The 19,071-nt window shown below is 47.5% G+C and overlaps 2 protein-coding genes and 1 long non-coding RNA gene across 3 annotated transcripts; 1 reads left to right on the forward strand and 2 right to left on the reverse strand.

Moving 5' to 3' along the window:
• Positions 1–41: 41 nt before the first annotated feature.
• LOC148091098 (uncharacterized) lies at positions 42–9,048 on the reverse strand. Its single transcript, XR_015716001.1, has 3 exons — positions 8,993–9,048; positions 5,514–5,705; positions 42–74 (listed from the first exon to the last, which is right to left on the reverse strand). It is a non-coding gene; the product is annotated as an uncharacterized LOC148091098 (long non-coding RNA).
• ZNF175 (zinc finger protein 175) lies at positions 7,387–13,542 on the forward strand. Its single transcript, XM_016206008.2, has 4 exons — positions 7,387–8,625; positions 9,598–9,724; positions 9,958–10,053; positions 10,807–13,542. Exons 1-4 carry the CDS (start codon positions 8,476–8,478, stop codon positions 12,636–12,638), a joined length of 2,205 nt encoding a protein of 734 aa, XP_016061494.2. The 5' UTR covers positions 7,387–8,475; the 3' UTR covers positions 12,639–13,542.
• A 747-nt stretch (positions 13,543–14,289) lies between these two features.
• On the reverse strand, positions 14,290–18,705 carry LOC107531762 (beta-1,4-galactosyltransferase 3-like). Its single transcript, XM_016205914.2, has 7 exons — positions 18,689–18,705; positions 18,137–18,414; positions 16,367–16,602; positions 15,495–15,682; positions 14,807–14,929; positions 14,546–14,650; positions 14,290–14,473 (listed from the first exon to the last, which is right to left on the reverse strand). The coding sequence occupies exons 1-7, from the start codon at positions 18,703–18,705 to the stop codon at positions 14,320–14,322; spliced, it is 1,101 nt and encodes a 366-aa protein (XP_016061400.2). The 3' UTR covers positions 14,290–14,319.
• Positions 18,706–19,071: the final 366 nt, after the last annotated feature.

Below are 19,071 nucleotides of genomic sequence, written 5' to 3' on the forward strand. Positions count from 1 at the left end.
GCCTACTCGGGTCCCTCTGAGACACAATGGAAAGATGCAGATAAGGGAGGGCAGAGAAAGCTTAGACAGGAAACCTGTGGTGAGAACTTAAGGTCACAAGTCCAGAAGAGGGAACTTGAGATTCACAGAGTGTGTGCTATGATTGACTCTTTGAGATGGTCCAGCCCCACTTCTGCACATGACAAATGAACCCCGAGGCTCAGAGGAAGTGAGGGGCTTGCCCAAGTAAGGCAGCAAGGGAAGACACAAGCCCCCAAGTCCTGGGTTCATGGGCAACCACCTGCACTAGAGAAGCAGGTCCCACCTGACCAGGTCCCTGACAGTCATGGCCTTGGGACCCTCATGGAGGGGGCCTACTAAGGATGGGTCTCCAGATAGCCTATAGGGGCACCAGTGGCAGAAAAAGGTCCAGATGAGGCAACAGAAACATGACATATCATCACTCATTTCATTCATTCATTCACTCATTCATTCATTCATTTGCAAACTAACAGAAAAGGTTTGAATCCATCCTGATCCTCAAGTAGTTCAAGCAGTGAGGAAAGACAGACAAGCTGATGGGCTACAGCTTTATCTGAAGGCAAATGTTCTTAAACAAGAAAGGGGCAGGGCCCTATAGGTATCATCATGGACCCTCAGAGGCCAGTGTAGGGAAAGAGCTGGAAAGGAGAGGCAGGAGGCCAAGAGGCCAGAGAGGAGAGACTATTGTGATTGTTCAGGGAGGGAAGAACCAAACCTGCATGTGATGGAGGAAAGATTTGAGATAGAAGACACTTTGAGTAAGTGAAACTTGAAGGGAGGTGTGGTGGGTGGGGAAGGGAAGCACCTAGAATGACTCCCAGAGCCCTGACTCTAGTAACAGGGGCATGGAGGTGCCATCACCAAGAGCAAAATAAATGGGCAGGGCTGGGCTGGGAAGAAAGTCATAGGAAGACAGCAGAACTGGCCCATGGGGCTCTTTCCTGGGGGCCCTTGGCTACCTGTCACATTCAGAGACAATGCCATATATTGGGAGTCATAGTTCACGTAATATCTTTCTATCCTGATGTTCAAAGAGCCACTGTGAGCCCTTAGGCCCCCAAGGTGGTGGAACAGGCCCCAGGTTCTCTTCCAGGTTTTGATAGGGTCTGTGGCCTGAGGAGTTGATGGTGCCTGTTGGCCACCACCAGGATCTGAGGGTGAGTGTCGAGCAAGCTAACATTAGCCCAGGAAATCCATGGATTGGACTGGAGAATGGGACAGGGTACACAGGCAGGCCCTCCTTTGCTGTCACTGACTAAAGGTCACACATTGTACCTGCAATATCCCCCAAGGACCAGAGTCTCTGACTGCAGCCCCACCCAGAAGTCTCTTGCTCAGACCTCTGTCACCCTCACAGCTGTGGCATCTGGGCTGCAGAGAAATAGTCCAGAATCCCATGACACCATCTGATTCTCAGACTGGAAGTAGGGGCAACTGCTGGGTGGTAAGAAAACTGGGAGCTCTTTCTGGATGGAAGTGTGTGGTCTCTGCCCCAAACTCCCCCTTCAACGCAAACACCCCTCTCTCCCTTAGGCCACTGCAGGGGAAGTGAAAGCTGAGCTTTTCTGCCCCTGGACCACAGCAGGGTGGGCCCTTCCCTCCACCTGTAGCCTGAAACCCTGCTCTCACCTCCTGAAGACCAACATTCACTTCCCTCAAGACAGATGTGGAGTTTGAGGGTCAATTTTCTCCAGAGTCCCTCTCATGGGAACAGAAGAGTGGGATTCCAAGACTTTCCTGAGGCCAAATCCTCTCTGTGTAGAACCCATCCCAGGCCTGGAGCACCCCAGATGCCTCAGGAAGCACTGGGTGAACTCTTGACTCCATCTCCCTAGACACCCTATGGACAGAGTCTGGGACTGAGCCTGGGGCTCACTCCAGCGCCAGGCTTGGGTGAACAGTTTGGGTTCAGAGGGAGACAACTTATGACTGGGTTTTAACCCCTCCTCAGAGTTCCAGCACATACAAGTACAAAATATTCCTCCCCGTGTTCTCCATAGCTCCTCCAGCCTCCAGAGTTCCTCTCCTCCATGGGCGGCCACCTAATGCTTCTCTCCTTACTTGTCTCCCTGGTGCAGCTTCTAGGTCTTACACTAGCAGCCATCTGTTCCTCAGATTGCACCTTGAGGTTTCCAGTCTAAGCAAGATCACTCAGGTGCCGACATGTTGCATGTTTTCCATGACCTCTGAGACAAGCCCTCCATCAGCCTCCTGATTGGTTTTTCCTTCATTATCCCACAGGCACTGAGGCATTTTTTTCTTTTTAATCTTTCAGGCCCTGGGCAGCGTTGCTCAGTGGTCAGAGCATCATCCTGTACAACAAATGTTGTGGGGTTCGACCCCCGGTCAGGGCACATTTGGGAGGCAACTGATCTCTCTCTCTCTCTCTCTCTCTCTCTCTCTCTCTCTCTCTCTCTCCTTTCCTCTTTCTAAAAATCCATTTCAAAAATTTTTTTAAATCTTCCAGGATTTGGCACAGAGCTATATAGACAGTAACAGACAGTAAGGGACCATGTGCTTTTGTTCTCTGTCTTCTAGAACTCTATGTAGGTACCAGCCAGAGACTGAGCAAGAGCAAGAGAACAGGAGAGGAAAAGAGGGGCAGGGGCGAGGGGCAGGAAAGAGGGGGAGAGAGGAAGAGAGAGAGAATCAGCATGTTGGAGAGAGGGGCCCTTCCTGTCTCTAAGCACAGGAGGAGGGGAGGGGGGTGTGGAGTCTGCCCTGAGCAGCAAGAAGCCAAGAGTATGTGAGCAGTCCCTCTCTGGCTGAATTTAGGGCCCTATCTCCTAGGGCGACAATAAAAGAGCAGAGGGGCATGAGAACTATATAAATTAACTAAAATCAGAGTTAAGTCAGGGCTTTCTACATGCTGCCTGAAATGGGACTCAGCTGACCAGAAATGCAAGCAGACCACAAGAAGCCCCCCACAAAGAAAAATCCTGCAAAGATGAATAGCTACTTGCCCATATCTTATCGTTTACACAGACCACAAAGAGGAAACAGACCACAAAATATACCTTGCAAAGGTTAAAGTTAACCCCAACTTTTTTTTTTCCACTCTATTTCCCCATACCAGCAATTTTTCATAGAAACTACAAACAGATGGAAGAGGCCCAGGGTCCTCTCCCGCAGCTTCGGACCTGGTTTGTTTGTTTGAAAATCCTGGTGTATGTTGGCACCTTCCAGGAACCAGAAGCTGGAAAGTGGGTCCAAGTGATTCCATCATCTGGGAGGTAGGAGAAGGTACAGGGCACCGGGATATGCAAACCCTCCTGCACGGTAACCAACCCTGGTACCTGCTGCTCATACCCTGTGTGCTCCTCCAGGGACACTGTGCAGAGCCCCACATTTATCTCTGTGACATTTAGCTCCAGCAGTCCCCCACCCTCCTCTGCCCCAGCCCACTCATCTCCCCACTTCAAGGACAGCAGTAGTAGCAGGGGTGACATCTCTGAGAAGGGAGGGCCTATTCAGAACTCCTTAACACAGTCAGATCAGCCCTTCCTGGCAAACGTCTGGCATCTATCTCTGGGTTTTGCCTCAAATTCTTCTCTCCAACAGGACCACCCCAAATCACTGCAGGGGAAGTGAAAGTTAAGCCTAATTGACCCCAAGGACACTTCAGATGGGAGCTCTCTTCCTTTCACTTCCCCACACAGACCCTTTTCCACCTCCTGGAGACCCTTCTCCATCTCCCCTCGGGAGAGCAGGAATTCGGGTAATCTTCCCACCATGCAGGGACTCACCTGGGACCAAATCCTCCCACCCCATGTCCATCCTCAGCCCAGGTCTGAGCACGTAGGGAGCCTTGGGAAGCACTGGCCAGAGCTCCTAAATTCCTCTTGTGACAGACCCAAGGTTCGTGTGCCAGGTGCTTCAAAGCAAAGGCCAACATTCAATAGGTCAGGGTTTGGACTGTCATGTAAGAAACTTCCAAACCTGTGAGAATTTTTATGAGCTTGCTTGAGCCAAACTGACGACAATTGCCAAGAAGCAAAATCTCAGCAGACTGAGAAAATGCTCCTGAGAATGGCAGTTTTACCTTTTATTTTTATGTTACAGTCAAAGGAAGAGGCATAAAAAGGGTTACACGAAATTCACTGGTGGTAGATTAGGGAGGTGGGAGACGGGAGAGAACAAAGCAGGGGGGACTCCGTGAGATTGGAGAAAAAATAAAATGAAGAGACAAAGACTTCCTTTACGTTGGTGGGTACAGGACAGCTAACAATTAACATTTACAGCATGCAGAGATGGTATTTGGGCAACAAGATAACAACGAGAGGTCCATGGTCTCCTGCTCTGGCGCGAGACTGTGCCCTGAAGGGTCTGGGAAAAGGGGGATAATTCTGACATTCCATGTTGTCGTAGATGCAAGATGACAACAGACAAGATCACTTAAGGTAAAGATTAACCTCCGTCAAGGAAGATACCAGCCTAGGACATGACTACCCACGAAGACTTGCTTTTAGCTGAGAAGTTTTCATTTCAGACCACCCTCTGTGGTTCTCTGAGGTCTCTGAGTTTGTCAGGCTGCCACACAGGCCTCCCCTGAGCTTGTCAGGTTTAGTATGTGACCCCTTTTTTTCATCCACAGGCTCAAGGAGCAGCCTGCCTCACACGTCCTCCCTCCTTGGGTTTCCCCACAAGCTCCACCTTTGTAGTGTGGTTTTCCTCTCCCAGAGAGGACCAAGATAGCCTTGCCATCTGCTGCTCTCACTACCCCAAAACCCTCCTCTGCCTCCCCCTCAGACCTCTTCTTTCTCAGGGTTTAGAGTCACATGGGCTCTTGCAGCAGGTCCTGAAGATTCGCGTCATCCAGCTCCTTACCCCCCCCCCACCTCCAGATCCCATCTCTTGAGACCATGACATCTCCCTTCCTCACCCTGCCTCCCTTGACCCAGCAGAGCCCTGGCCTGCTAAGCTGCCTCGCTGAAAACCATCTGGCTTGTGGTTACATGAAGCCCCAAGTTCTCTTCTGATTATATGAACCTCCTGAGCCTGAGAATGTGATATGACTCAGAAACACCCCGAGGGAAGAGATGCATAGGGCAAGGTATGGGGAAAGGGCACGGGACCCCCATGCTCTTCCCAATCGAGTGTGCCACTCTCCCAAATCTCCACGTGTTCACCAACCTGGAAGCTGTCCAAACCCTGTCCTTTTGGGGTTCTATGGAGGCTTCATTTCCTAGGCACGACTGACGAAATCATTGGCCTTGCCTCCAGCTGCTCACCTCTCCTCAGGGCTGGGGGACCGGGGTGTGGGACTGAACGGTTCCAACCCTCTAATCACACAGTTGGTTCCCCTGGCAACCAGCCCCCCACCTTTAGGTGCTTTCCCAAAGTCACTTTGTCAGCTTGACTAAAGACCCGCTTATAGCTCTGTCCCTGAGGAAATTCTGAGGGTTTGGGGAGCTCTGCCAGAAACAGGAATGACGACTTAAGTATTTTGTATTGTATTCCTAATTATAAATCACAGTATCACAAATACGTACCTCGGACAGTCTCTCTGTCCGGCGACGCAAACTTCCTAGGCGACAACGTGAATACAATACAAAGAAATAACAGGTGAAGCTGCCGATTTCTCACGAGATGCAGGATTTCACGAGGTCGGTGATGAAAAGTGATGTTTGGGAAACGTGCCAAAGCCATGAATTTGGGAGGATCCGGAAGAGGTAGGCCCAGCACTGTAATGGAACCAGTAAGAATGACAGCATGATGATTCAACAGAGAACGAACTGAACATCAGAGGGTTTGCTAGTGGTTTTTTGGGGGGCGGGGGTGGGGATGTTGAAATCCTCAAGCACTTTTGCAAACATTGACCTTAAGCAATTTTTCCCTCGAGCACATCATAGGAACTTGGCAACTATCTGTTGAATGGATGAAACAGAATGAGCCTCCTCTTCCTCGTGTAACAGCTCGTTCAGTTTTAAACGTTCAGACCCTGACAGCCACTGCAGGCTCTCGGGCGCCCCGCCCCCTCGCCTCTGTCGCCCGCAGGGCGCCGGGCGGGGCCAATCCCCACCTTCGGTGCGCGTGATTGACAGCAACGCCCCTCGCTCCGCTGAGAGCCAAGCCCGGAGCCGGGGCCCCGCAGCTGCCCCGCGGAGCCTGGCGATGGAGGAGAGTTCGGCCAACTCAGCAGCCTCTGGGCTCCCAGCACGGCTCCGTCAGCGTCTCCGCGGCAGAGGGAGTCGTGGGAGAGACGACGGGGCCGGATACCTGGATTCTGAGAGCGGGGCTTTTATATCGGTGCGAAAATACACAGAAAAGGTATCTTTCAGAACATACAATGCCGGTGTCTCCGAGAAATAAACATACACGGGTATTGAATAGGCCTCCTGCCAACGCGGGACGACCCCAAGACTTGACTCTGTGAGATTGCAAATGCAAAAGCCGGCTGTACGGAATGGAAGTTTTTTTTTTAAATGGCGGCCTCTAGTGTCATAATCCTTAAGGGCGCGGCCATGACAGTCCCTGGAAGAAAATGAACCGCGGGATAGAGATACACCGTAATACGCCATGATAACTATTGGCAGAATGTGGCTTCAAAGGTTCTTAGTGAGCATGCGCACGGTTCACCCAAACCGGAAGTGGCCCAGGGCGGCCATTTTGTTTGTGTGGTCAACTGCTTCTAACCGTCTGTGGCTTGCGAGACGCTGAGGTGATTGGGAACATTGGCAGTGGGGATTCTGTGGGGTCAGTGAGGTAAGATCAGCTTGGTGTGAGTGATGTGGGGGCGGGGGGACGAGTGGCGGGGTCTGCGGAGTGATGGGGGGATCTGTGGGGTGAGCAATGGGGCTCTTAGTGATGGGAGCAGTGGGGTAAGCGGGGGGTTTCGAATTGAAGTGGGACGATTGGCTCATTCAAGTTCACTCTCTGCGTGTTTTCTGTATGTAATAAGTATTTTTTTGTAACTTAAATCCCAAGTGTACTTTAATAATCAGATTTTATGTTGTTGGCCCATGAAACTTGTTCGTTTGAGGTGTGTCGTAAGGGGCCTTAGTAGATGGTTCTGGGGACATTTGGGGAAGGGCTCCGCTGCCTGAGGCACTGAAGGAGGCAGTGATTGGTTGGAAGCAGGAGCTTTGGGGCTTGGAGGACTTGGGGGGGGGGGGCGTTGTGACACATTCAGGTGGGGGCAGTGATTTGTTAAAATCACTTTACCTGTGAAATCGGTGACGTGGGGTGCTAGGGGTAGCATGTGGGAACCAGTTGGCAGCGATGCTCTGTGGGCAGTGAGTGTTGGGGTCCTCCAGGGATGGGTGGTAGGGTCAGTGCGGGCCTCTCCTTGCTGCCTGTGGACATGGCGACGGTCAGTAATTGGCAGTTGAGCAGATAGATGATGGTTTCCTATCAGGGTGTTATTTGGAACCCCACCTTTGGGGATTACTTGGGGTCCTGTGGATATCACGCTCTCTGGGACACGTTTATTGACAATCAAGGTAGTAATGCTTTCAGGAGCCTGGCCATGTCAGTGGCTGGGAGGCATTTAGTGACCTTCCGGCAGTCCCGAGGCCCACTCACTGGGGATTTCTGGAGGCCAGAAAGGATGTTTCTGGAAGCTGTCCCTGCAGGGGACCACACTGGATAGTGGCAACGGTGTGCAGTCTAGAACGAGGCAGACACGGGACTGATTCCCTTTGCAGACTGAGTGACCTTAAGGCAAATTATGTAACAGCATTCAGTCTCAGTTTCCTTACCCACACAATGGGTATAATAATGATTATAGGGAGGGGGGAGGTAGAAGAGGGTAGAGGGGGGTAAATGGTGATGGAAGGAGACTCAACTTGGGTGGTGAACACACGATGCAATACACAGATGATGGATTATAGAATTATACACCTGAAACCTATATACTTTTATTAACCAGTGTGACCCCAGTAAATTCAATAAAAGTAATAACAATGATTATACCCTTTAGCTGATAGTATTGTGTGAAAATTAAACAAGGTACCTGATACCTGACTTGCAACTTGGTGATTTTTATTCAGTGTTTACTGCGTGCCACGCAGCTGCCCAGGGCTTAATAAGCCTCATGTTGTGTAAGTTTCCCAATGCCTGTGATAGAAAACCTTCTTCCTCATTTTGGAAGCTACAGCTAAAATAATAGCTTCATATTCTCACTGGTAAAAGGTGGCAGAGCTGCAATTAAACCTTCATTACATTTAGTCCAAACTCATGTTTTTTTCTTTATTTTTCACTGATTAATAACTGAAGTTGTAGTTTTCTGAACTTGGCTTTTTTCACACACAGTATCTAGCACAATGACCTTCACCTAAGAGCCCTCAGATATATTGGTGTGGAGCAAATGTTAGGTGAGTGACATTGCGGGCATTGCCTTTCCGGGGCTTCTTAGTGTCTCTTCAGAGCCCCTGGATCAGGCCACATCTTTGAGGCTATAGGATCTCCCTTCACAGCCCTGTTCTCTCCTGCAGCCCTGATTGGAGCTTCCAGATGCCCACACAGCTTCGGGCTCCTGGGAAATGTGGAGTTGTCTGCAAGAGAGACCAAGAGCTGAAGCCCAGAGAGGACATGCCTGCTGATGTGAATTTGCCCCAGCAGCCCCAGGTCCTGTGTCCAGAGGAGCAGGATGGATCATGTGAGGTCAGCAGGAGAAGCCCCAGAAACAGCTGTTTAGAACTTCTGGACAGACACAGGAAGCAGCTGATTCTGGACTCCCTGTGCCTGAGACAGTCTGGATCCTCCTACTGAGAGTGGACCACAGGAGGCTGATGTTACCTCATATTCACAGGCCTTCTGTATTAAAGAGGAAACTGGCCTATGAAAGAGGCTGTGTTAGAGAAGAGGGTCAGCTCTGGACCAAAGGAAGAAGAAAACTTAGCCCATGGTTTAGGTGGGAAGCCCTAATCACAAGCAAGACAATGCTAACTCCTTCCTGCTCAGCATAGGCTGAGATCTGCCGCAGGGCTTTTTTGTATTCTCAGTTGGTCCCCACCTGACTTCTACTTACCTGCTCTGTTGGGTTGGCTTGTTTTCCCTCTGTCTTCATAGTTTATAGAGTCATAGGGTCCTAGAGCAGGAACTGCCTCTTAAGACCATGTGATTCTTCCTGTTTTAAAAAACACATAAAAATGCCAGAGAACAGTGTTGAAAAGTTGCCCACAGCTATTAATATTTCAGAATGAGAAAGCAGGATACTTGGGTATACTCAAGATTTCTTGAAATTCTAAGTTACTCTGTATATTTCATGACACTTTGTGTTTTAAAATTGCTTCCTCCTCCCAATTTCTATAGCTAATTATCTTGTAAATGAGTGGCAGTAATAATAGTACATCATTGTCATGTGATAGGTTTATGTTCAAATTACAGAGAAGTTCTATTTTAAAAAGGTATAGTAAATGCATGGCTTTTTATCATTGTGAGCTAATATATTGTGAGACGATTATATATTTCAGTAGTGTTTAAAAATCATCTCAACCTGACAAAAACATTTTATAATAGAAGACATTAAAAGAAACTTTAACACTATTAAAAGAAATTAAAAACATGCTCTTACATGTATCTTTCCCATTCACCAATGCTGACTGATTCACACTGAGCTGGGGTATGTTATAGGGATCAGTGTCATTTGAGGATGTGACCATGGACTTCAGTAGGGCGGAGTGGCAGCAACTCAGCCCTGCCCAGAGATGCCTGTACCTGGATGTGATGCTGGAGATCTATAGCCACCTATTCTCTATGGGTAAGCACACATGCCCTGGGACCCTTGGATGGGCCTCCTCATGGACTGCAATGGGTCATCTATAGTATGTAGTTGGTTTGTCCTAAACTGTTCATTACTTTTGGGCATCTTTGAGTATTACTTTGTTCTTAGTGAAAGATGTTGACTTTTCTGCTGAGCCAATGCAAGGCTTCATTGAATGGCCTCTAAAGCCCAAGACCATATCCAAATCCAATATCCTTTCTCATTAACAGGGTCTCACATTCCCGACCCAGAGGTCATTTTCAGGATGGAAAAAGAAAAGGAGCTATGGATAGAGGAGGCTGAACTCCCACATCAGAGGCATCAAGGTGAGTGACTGTTACCCTGGCAGATGTAGGTATCTTTGGGGGGCCCATTATTCAACCTATCACACTTATCCATTCCCACAGTGGTGGACGCTTAAGTTGCTTCCTACTCCCAATTTCTATAGCTAATTATCTTGTAAATGAAAGGTTTTGGAGATTGGTCGCACAACAATGTCAACATACTTAACACTACTGAACTATAGACTTAGAAATGGCTAAGGTGGTAAATGTTATATTGATGAGTTAGGTTTTTAATAGGACAAGGGGTCTGGAATACTGTTTATCCAACGTGACTGAAAGACAAAAGAAACAAGATGTATTCATTCACCTCTGATGGTCATATCATGCTCATTTAAATCTCTAGTGAGATATTAGTCACTTTTTATTTTTTAGTATCTACTGCATCTTGTGTTCTATACTAGTAAATTATCATCAGTGATTCCCATTCTTGCTTCTCCCCCCAAAAAAGGTATATTTGGTAGCAGAAAGCTGAAAGTTATAACAGAGAACAAGGTCCAGAATAAATGAGTTTATATGTGCATCACATAGAACATTGCCTGGAAAATGCTAAGTGCTAGATAGATAAGTGCTTGACATATAAGGGCTGTGTGACTGTTTTCTTCAATCACTACCACCATTACCATTGTCATATGACTCAACTATTTCCCTTGCTCACTCTCAGTCAGCTCCATATGAGTTTTCTTCTACCCTTTTCTAACTATTCATCATGTCTATTTCATCTTTTTCTCCTTCTAGAAATGAAGTTTGGTCTTAAAACCCCACAACAGGAAATTTCTGGAAGAGCTTCATTTCATAATGATATGGTGGACAAAGTCCCAAGGGATGGCTCTTGGTATTATATTTTAGAAGAACTGTGGAAAGATGCTGACCATACAGAAAGAGAGCAGCAAAATCAAAATAAACCACATTATAGGGCTTCCCTCAACAAGAAAAAATTGAATACAAAGAGAGATTGTGAATATAAGGACCCTGGGAAAATCACTCATGTGAGGCCTCACCTTGTTTCTTCACAAAAAAGACCTCGTAAACATTGTTCATTTGCAAAAACTTTGAAGCCTAACCTAGAAGTCAATTGTCAAAATCAAAGCAGTACCACAAAACACCTTGATGAGATTATTGGATCTGGTCAGCTACTCACCCATAGCTCTTCCAATGCTAGCTGCAAGAACATTCATACAGGAGAGAACGTCTGTAAACGTAATCAATGTACGAAAGTCCTCAACCATAAACAGTCAGTTGCACGACCTCAAATTCATACCCAGGAGAAACCAGATAAATGTACTGAATGTGGGAGAGACTTCATGCAGAAGTCACACCCCATCAAGCCACAGAGATTCCACAGTGTTGAAAACCTCCAAGAACGCAGCAAATGCAGAAAAGCCTTCACCTCACAACCAAAATTTGGTGAATATCTGACAGATCACACAGGTAACAAACCTTATATATGTAAGGAATGTGGAAAAGCCTTCATTCAGAGGTCAGAGTTGATTATACACCAGAAAACTCACACTAGAAAGAAGCCCCATAAATGCCATGAATGTGGAAAAGACTTTTTCCAGATGCTCTCTCTCTTCAGACATCAGCGAATTCATACTAGAGAAAAACTCTACAAATGCAGTGAGTGTGGGAAAGGCTTCTCCCAGAATTCGACCCTTATTATACATCAGAAAATTCATACTGGTGAGCGGCAGTATGCATGCAGTGAATGTGGGAAGGCCTTCACCCAGAAGTCAACGCTCAGCTTACACCAGAGAATCCATTCAGGGGAAAAGTCCTATGTGTGTATCAAATGTGGGCAGGCCTTCATCCAGAAGGCACATCTAGTTGTGCACCAAAGAAGTCACACAGGAGAGAAACCTTACAAGTGCCACAACTGTGGGAAATCATTCATTTCTAAGTCACAACTTGATATACATCATCGAATTCATACTGGGGAGAAACCTTATGAATGTAGTGACTGTGGAAAAACCTTTACCCAAAAGTCACACCTCAATATACACCAGAAAATTCATACTGGAGAAAGACACCACATATGCAGTGAATGTGGAAAAGCCTTCAACCAGAAGTCAATACTCAGCATGCATCAGAGAATTCACACTGGAGAGAGGCCTTACAAATGCAGTGAGTGTGGGAAAGCCTTCACTTCCAAGTCACAGTTCAAAGAGCATCAGCGAATTCACACTGGAGAGAAGCCCTACGTATGCAGTGAATGTGGGAAGGCTTTCAATGGGAGGTCAAATTTCCATAAACATCAGATAACTCACTCTAGAGAGAGAACTTTTGCCTGTTACACATGTGGGAATTCCTTCATTCAGAAATCAGAGTTGATTACACATCAGAGAATTCATATTGGAGAGAAACCTTATGAATGCTATGACTGTGGGAAATCCTTCAGTAAGAAACCACAACTCAAAGTACATCAACGAATTCACACAGGAGAGAGACCCTATGTATGTTCTGAATGTGGGAAGGCCTTCAACAATCGATCAAATTTTAATAAACACCAAACAACTCATACCAGAGACAAATCTTACAAAGCAGTTAATTCTGTGAAAGGCTACACCTAGAAATCAATACCCAGTACAAATTAATGTATACAGAAATGAAACAAACACTCTGAATTTCTTGAAGAAAAATAATCTCATGAGTCAGATTTAATTGTATATTTTGGATTCAGAAAAAAAATCTGTGCATTGCATGTCACAAAGTTCCACATTCTTCTATGTGAAGGAATTACTCAGAAAAGAACTTTTAAGAATGAGTAGAATTTTCCATATTTGTGGTATCCTTGTTAAGGATTATAAAACTCATCTGGGGAAGAAATTGTGGCTAATGTCTTGAGAAAAGTATTTCTGTAGAAAGGGATAAAAGTCAGATTGGAAATCATGTTAATGATAACTGTGTTCAATGTGAGATATCAATATTTTTAAAGTGCCAGCAAACAACAGGACAATTATGTATGTATGTATGTATGTGTATTTGTATGTATATTTATATATGTATGTATATTTACACACACACACCCTCAGTTCTGTAGTGTTTGCTACAAAATCCACTGCATAACAGGAGGTGTGGATAGATTATATACTTTTTAAAGAATGTAATGATTAAATTTAGTCCTTATTGATATTTATATCTTGAGATTGCACAGCCAATAATTGTTCATTTCTTTATGTAGACACATGAATGTGCGTTTTGGTAAATGCGTAAATGTGACTGTATAATGTATACTGGTATTCATAATGTAGTGTTTCTCTTTGTTCGTGAATAGCTCAGCTCTACCCTCGCTTTTTCTTTCCACTCCACCATCTGTGATAAGCCTCGTGGATAACCAGTGTATGGACTGGTTATGGACTCTCTAATATTTTTACACAGGCTCCAAATCATACACACCAGGAGCAGGCAAATGCTACCAGCTAAGTTTGGTCTGCCACCTGTTTTTTTAAATAAAATTTTATTAGGACACATTCATATTCATTTGTTTATTGTCTGTGGTTGCTTTTGTGCTCCAGTGGCAGAGTTGAGTAATTGTGGCAAAGACCATATTACCTACAAGCCAAAAATATGTACTCTCTGGCCCTTTACAGAAGTTTGCCAACATCTGTTATCCACATACACTCCTTACTATGCTCATAATCATATACCTATGTAGGAACTCGTTCCTCTGTTTTATAAATATCAAGTCATATCACACACATGTGCATTTTGTTCTCTTCACACAATACAGCTGTTAAATGACTGCATGGTATTCTATCACGAGGACATGCTGTATTTACCCAACCATCCTCACATTTTTTCATTCATCATTTTCTCCACTTTTTTCCGCTACAGAAAGCTAGGTTCCTGTATTTGAATCTACATCAATTGCGCAAGTCATTTAATTCATCTGTCCCGGTTTTCAAAAGGAAGATTATAATAGTGCCTACCCCATGAGTCTGCATGAGAAGTAAGGGGGTGGGTGGGTTGGTGTAAAGCACTTGGAACTGCATGGGGAGAACCAATGCGGTGAGTCTGAGTGGGAACATGAATGAATGGATGGATGGATGGATGGATGGATGGATGGATGGATGGATGGATGGATGGATGGATGGATGGATGGATGAATGAAAAAATGAAAGGGTGAGGATTAGCGATGACAGAAGAAGTGAATAAAATAAACTCCTTTAATAAGAAATCAGATGAAACAGGTAGGAGGGCTTCTTCCCTGCAGCCCGTCTTAGAGATTCTCTTCCAGCCTCCAGATAGCCCTTAGCTTGGCACTGGGGCTCTTGGGGCTGGGACATGGATGTCCACAGTGAGGTTGGTATAGAGGGGCTGCAGCTCCTTGGAGAGCAGCGTGTAGCCCAGTGAGTTCAAGCCATCATGCCGCCACCTGCGTTGCATCAGGGCAAGGAAGCCAGGACTAGGGGGAGCGACAGCCAGGTGAGCCCAGGGATGACCCAGGACCAGCCACTCCCTTCTAACCCCAACTCACCTCTTGGGACTCTGCTTGTGGCTGGGGTCCAGCCCCTCCTCCAGCATGTGGTAGCGGCCAAAGAGCAGATGCGGTCGTGAGAGGAGCATCCCGCTTAGTTCCAGCCTTAGAGGGTAGAGGGCAGGGAGGCCAAATGCCTGTCTCCTGTGATAGGATCCCCATGCCACAGCCTAGCCTCTCAGGCCAGGGTGGCCTGTAGTTCCCACACCATGGAGGGACCTGCAGCCCCCGTGCTAGGCACCCTGGAGCAGGGCCCCTTACCTGGCAGCAATGTCTTCATCCTCACGATCCCAGCCCCAGCATGTGTTGGGAAAGCCATTTATCCTCAAGTAGTGAACTGGGCGCAGGGCAAACACTCCTCCAAGGTAGCCTCGGTAGGGCAGCCTGGAGAGGCAGAGAGGGTTGGAAACAAGGAATTTCAGGTAATAGGCCCTGGCCCTTTCCTAGCCAGGATCTCCAAGGTTAATTTCTGGGTTAGCCCTTGTCCACTCACCCCTGTGATAACATCTCCCCTGACCCCTAGGAAGTCCCCTTGCCTGATCCTTGGGTAGCCCTTCCCCTGATCCTTAAGAGAGCCCCTTACTTGATCCTGGCATATCTACTCCCTGAATCATCTGACAAGCCCATCTTGTGACCCCATTGCTGGCCCCTTCCTGATCTCTAGTCGGCCCTTCCTAGCATTCATTCCCATCCTCTGACCTCAGTTAACAACCTGTCTACCTACCACTTTATTAAGTGCATCCTGACTCCCTTATGAATAACCAATTCCACCTCCATTTGACACCCCATATCCAAAAGGAAGATTCTTCACTGTCTATGAGGTCCCTCTCCAGGTCCCATTGTCCCCTCCCTGCCTCAACCCTAGGGATCAGGATCTAGATCATAGAGATGGGTGGCAAGATCCAGGGATGAGCAGGGCCTGGCCAACAGTCCACCTTCCTCCACGTACTTGTAGTTGAACTTATCAATGGCCACGGACACATGGGCAGGGAAGATGTCACAGATGTAGAGGTTGCGGTTGTCCTCCGGGAGTAGGTTCACATCGTGGAAAAAGACACAGTCCCAGTCTTCCTCTTTCATGGCCTCCCAGAATCCCACATTGCGAAGCTTGCCCCGGTTGAAGGCCGTGTTGTTCACCTGGGTGGACAGAGACGCTCAGTGTCGTCCTCACCAGCAGGCAGTTGTGTTCTCTCACCTGCTAGGCCTATCCTCATCTTTTCCAGTGCTGTTCTCCTGCCTGGAACCCCTTCTTATTCCCACTGTGGAGCTGGAAAACCCACACTTGTCCAGGAAGGTGCAATTCAAAGGTTACCTCCCCTGGGAAACTTTTCCTGGACTCCCAACCCCATCCTAGGCAGAGCAGTAACTTCAGCCTCTCAGTTCTCCCTCCTCAGCCATGTTCAAGGTTCTCAAGGATCACTACCTTCAAGAGGCCATCTGAGGGAGGCAGAGGCTAGGAGCAATCAGGGAACCCCTGGGTCTGTTTCTGTTCTAGCTAGACAATGACTGGGTTTGATGTCTAAGAACCATGAGAGGACTTGCCTCTCCTCCCCAGAGAGGCCCAGATTCAGTGAAACTGAGCCTTTCCCTCAGACAGCCATTCAAGCTGATCCCAAACTCAAGCCAGTCGAGAGACCAAACCTATAGCCATCGGCTCTGATTGCCCCCCATTCAAGATCTTCTTGACTCATAAGCCCAGCCCCCAGATACTCTCTGGCCCAGACACTCTTGGCTCAGAGTGACAACTTCAGCTCTGGCTGCCCAAGGCCATGCTAAGAGCCCCCTGCCTCTTGCCTTTGGTCCTCCCCATTCTCACCATACCTGATTCACCACGTAGATGGCATAATGCAGCTGCTGACGCTGCAGGAAAGGGTGCAGGTGGAAGAGCAGGTGCTGCAGGTGCTGGGCTTGCCCGTAGTAGGGCACCACTACTGCCGTGTGGTGCTGTGTCCAGCAGCCGGGTGGCCAGTATTGGCCTCCGGGCTCCACCAGTGGGTTCTTTTCCACCACCTGTTCCAGTGTCAGGTTCTCTGGGATCATCACCTTCAAGGGGCCACCTAAGAGAGGGAGAGGCCAGAGATTATCAGGAACCTATGCCAGAAACCCCACAACCCAGCTGTACTGGGTTGAATCATTCCCAACCCCCAAATTCCTGACCACCCAGAACTTCAGAATGTGACCTTATTTGGAAATAGGATCTTCACAGACATAATTGGTTAAAATGTGGTTATACTGGATTAGGGTCAGTCCTAAATCCAATGACGAGTGCCCTTATAAGGCCATGCGAAGCCCCTGAGAGAAGGCAGCCATGGAGACATAAGTTAAAGTGATGTGCCCACAGGCCAAGGAACACTGGGGATTGCCAGCAACCACAAGTGCAGGGAGAGGCGTAGAATGGTTTCTCCCTCAGAACTTCTAGGAGGAACCAAACCTGGCCACACCTTGATTTTGGACTTTTGGCCTCCAGAACTTCTAGAGAATAAATCTCTGTTGTTTAAGCCACCAAATTTGTGGTACTTAGTTATGGCAGCTCTGGAAACTAATACACAAGCACAAAGGGCTCTGAGGTTCCTCTGTTGGCTCAAAAATGCCCTGCCCTCCTGGTTTTCCCTGCACCTCTCAAAATCTCCTCCTCTGATTCTTCCTTCCTCTCTCCCCCAGCTCCTATGTTTCTCTCTTCTCCCCTCAGCAAGCTCATCACCTCCTATAGCTTTTCTTCCTGTGGGCCCCAATGGTCCTAAATCTGCCTCCTGAGCTCCAACCCCAACCAGCCTCCCACGTCTCCTCCTGAATGGTTCTCAGGCTGACCACTTTCCCTACATCTCAGAATACTGTCCTTCTCAATTCTCCCCACCATGGAGGGCTCCACTGTCCGCCCACTCACCCCCTGCCTCCTCTCTTTCTGTGGTGGACCATATTTTTTCCAAAGATGGCTACAACAATGTCTTACCCAACATTCCCTTCTTACAATGTGACTACCAGTCCTATTGGAAGATGTGTCAGGGTCCCCACCCTTTAAATCAGGTATGCTTTTATGACTGTCTCAATGAATGGAGTATGGCAGAAGTGATGTTATGTGGCTTTTGAGGCTAGATAATCAAAGGCCATATGGTTCTGCCTTGTTTAAGCAAATACTTGCTTTTGAAGCCATCAGCCACCATGTGAGCTCTAGGCCCACCTTGCCTTGAGGAAGCCTGAACTAGCCCATTGCAGAGACATTATAGAGAGATCCTGAGATCACATGAAGAGAACCAGGTGCCCAGCCAGTTTCTGCCACACCCACCCCTTGCTGTTGAAGCTCTAGCCACATCTCACTGCAACTGCATAGAAATCATGGGCCACAACCGCCCAGCTGAACCCTTCCCAACACTCCTGACCCACATAAATTTTGAGAGTTAATGAATGTTTTAAAGACACAAAGTTTTGGGGTGATTCACTATGATGCAGCAATAGTTAATCAGCTCTCTCTCCACCTAAAGCCACCAGGTCCACAGCTTCTGCTTCCAGGTTTTGCTCCCTCCTCAGCAATTCCTTGCCAGCTCCCAAAGCCTGAAGTAGGGTTGGGGTGTAGGAGGCCCCCCACAAGCTTACTGATGTAGGGTGAGATGATGGGGCAGTTGGGCAAATCCTCCCTACTGGTGTCCACATGGTGGATCTGGCTGATGTTGGAGTACACGTCCTGGTGAGGGATTCCTAGAGAGGAGACCTGGGCCACAAAGGGAAGCTCTTCTCCCACCTCTGGCTTGTCTTGTATGAGGAAGTGCAAGGAGGTGAAGCCATGGTGGCGGTGGTTTTGGTAGAGGAATAACCCCATAAGCAGCAGTTGTAACCCCAGAAGTAATAACAGGAGCCCCTTCTGCTGTTCCATTCTGGGAAAGGAAAACAGAAGGTCATTCCTCCCATTTTGCAAATCCCTCACTTCTGTGCCACAGAGTCCCCATCTCCTGCACCCATCCTTCCCTGATTGACTTTGCACACTCCACAGAAGGGAGACCAGAGTGAGACACTTCCTGAGGCCACTCAAGGCCACACCATCTGTGCAAAAAACTTGCCCTGTACACACCTTCAGCCTCATCTTGTCGGCCTGGTTCAACACTCAATCTCTCTAAGGCTTCATGTCCTTGTCTGTAAAATAGGGCTTACTGCTGGACCAGGCTCATTGCGCTAGGACATGCAATGTGCTCAGGTCAGGGTATGCATTATTCCAGGAATGGGTCAGGTTCTCTCACATCTCCAGCATTTTTGCTTTAATATATTTTTTATTGATTTCAGAGAGAGAGGAAGGAAGAAGAATAGAGAGATAGAAATATCAATGAGAGAGAAACATCAATCGCGTGCCTCCTGCATGCCCCGTACTGGGGATAGAGCCCGCAACCTGGGCATGTGCTCTGACAGGAAATGGAACCGGTGACCTCTTGGTTCATGGATCAACATTCAACCACTGAGCCACCCCAGCTGCGCTGGATGTCATTTTAAATTTTCTATTAGCCACATTTATAAAGTAAAAATAAAACAGGTACAACTAA

This window comes from Miniopterus natalensis, chromosome 18 (assembly GCF_054644295.1).
Source record: "Miniopterus natalensis isolate mMinNat1 chromosome 18, mMinNat1.hap1, whole genome shotgun sequence".
Lineage (NCBI taxonomy): Eukaryota > Metazoa > Chordata > Mammalia > Chiroptera > Miniopteridae > Miniopterus > Miniopterus natalensis.

Bases quoted from the DNA above. Each gene is read 5' to 3' on its own strand.
- LOC107531762 (XM_016205914.2), bottom strand. The intron at 16,603-18,136 runs GTAAGCTTGTGG...TCCCTCTCTTAG, and splicing joins CATCATCTCACCCTACATCA to GTGGCCCCTTGAAGGTGATG. The intron at 14,474-14,545 runs GTGAGTTGGGGT...CGCTCCCCCTAG, and splicing joins CACAAGCAGAGTCCCAAGAG to TCCTGGCTTCCTTGCCCTGA.
- ZNF175 (XM_016206008.2), top strand. From the start codon at position 8,476: ATGCCCACACAGCTTCGGGCTCCTGGGAAATGTGGAGTTGTCTGCAAG. The intron at 8,626-9,597 runs GTCAGCAGGAGA...GGTATGTTATAG, and splicing joins AGCAGGATGGATCATGTGAG to GGATCAGTGTCATTTGAGGA. The intron at 9,725-9,957 runs GTAAGCACACAT...TCTCATTAACAG, and splicing joins TAGCCACCTATTCTCTATGG to GGTCTCACATTCCCGACCCA.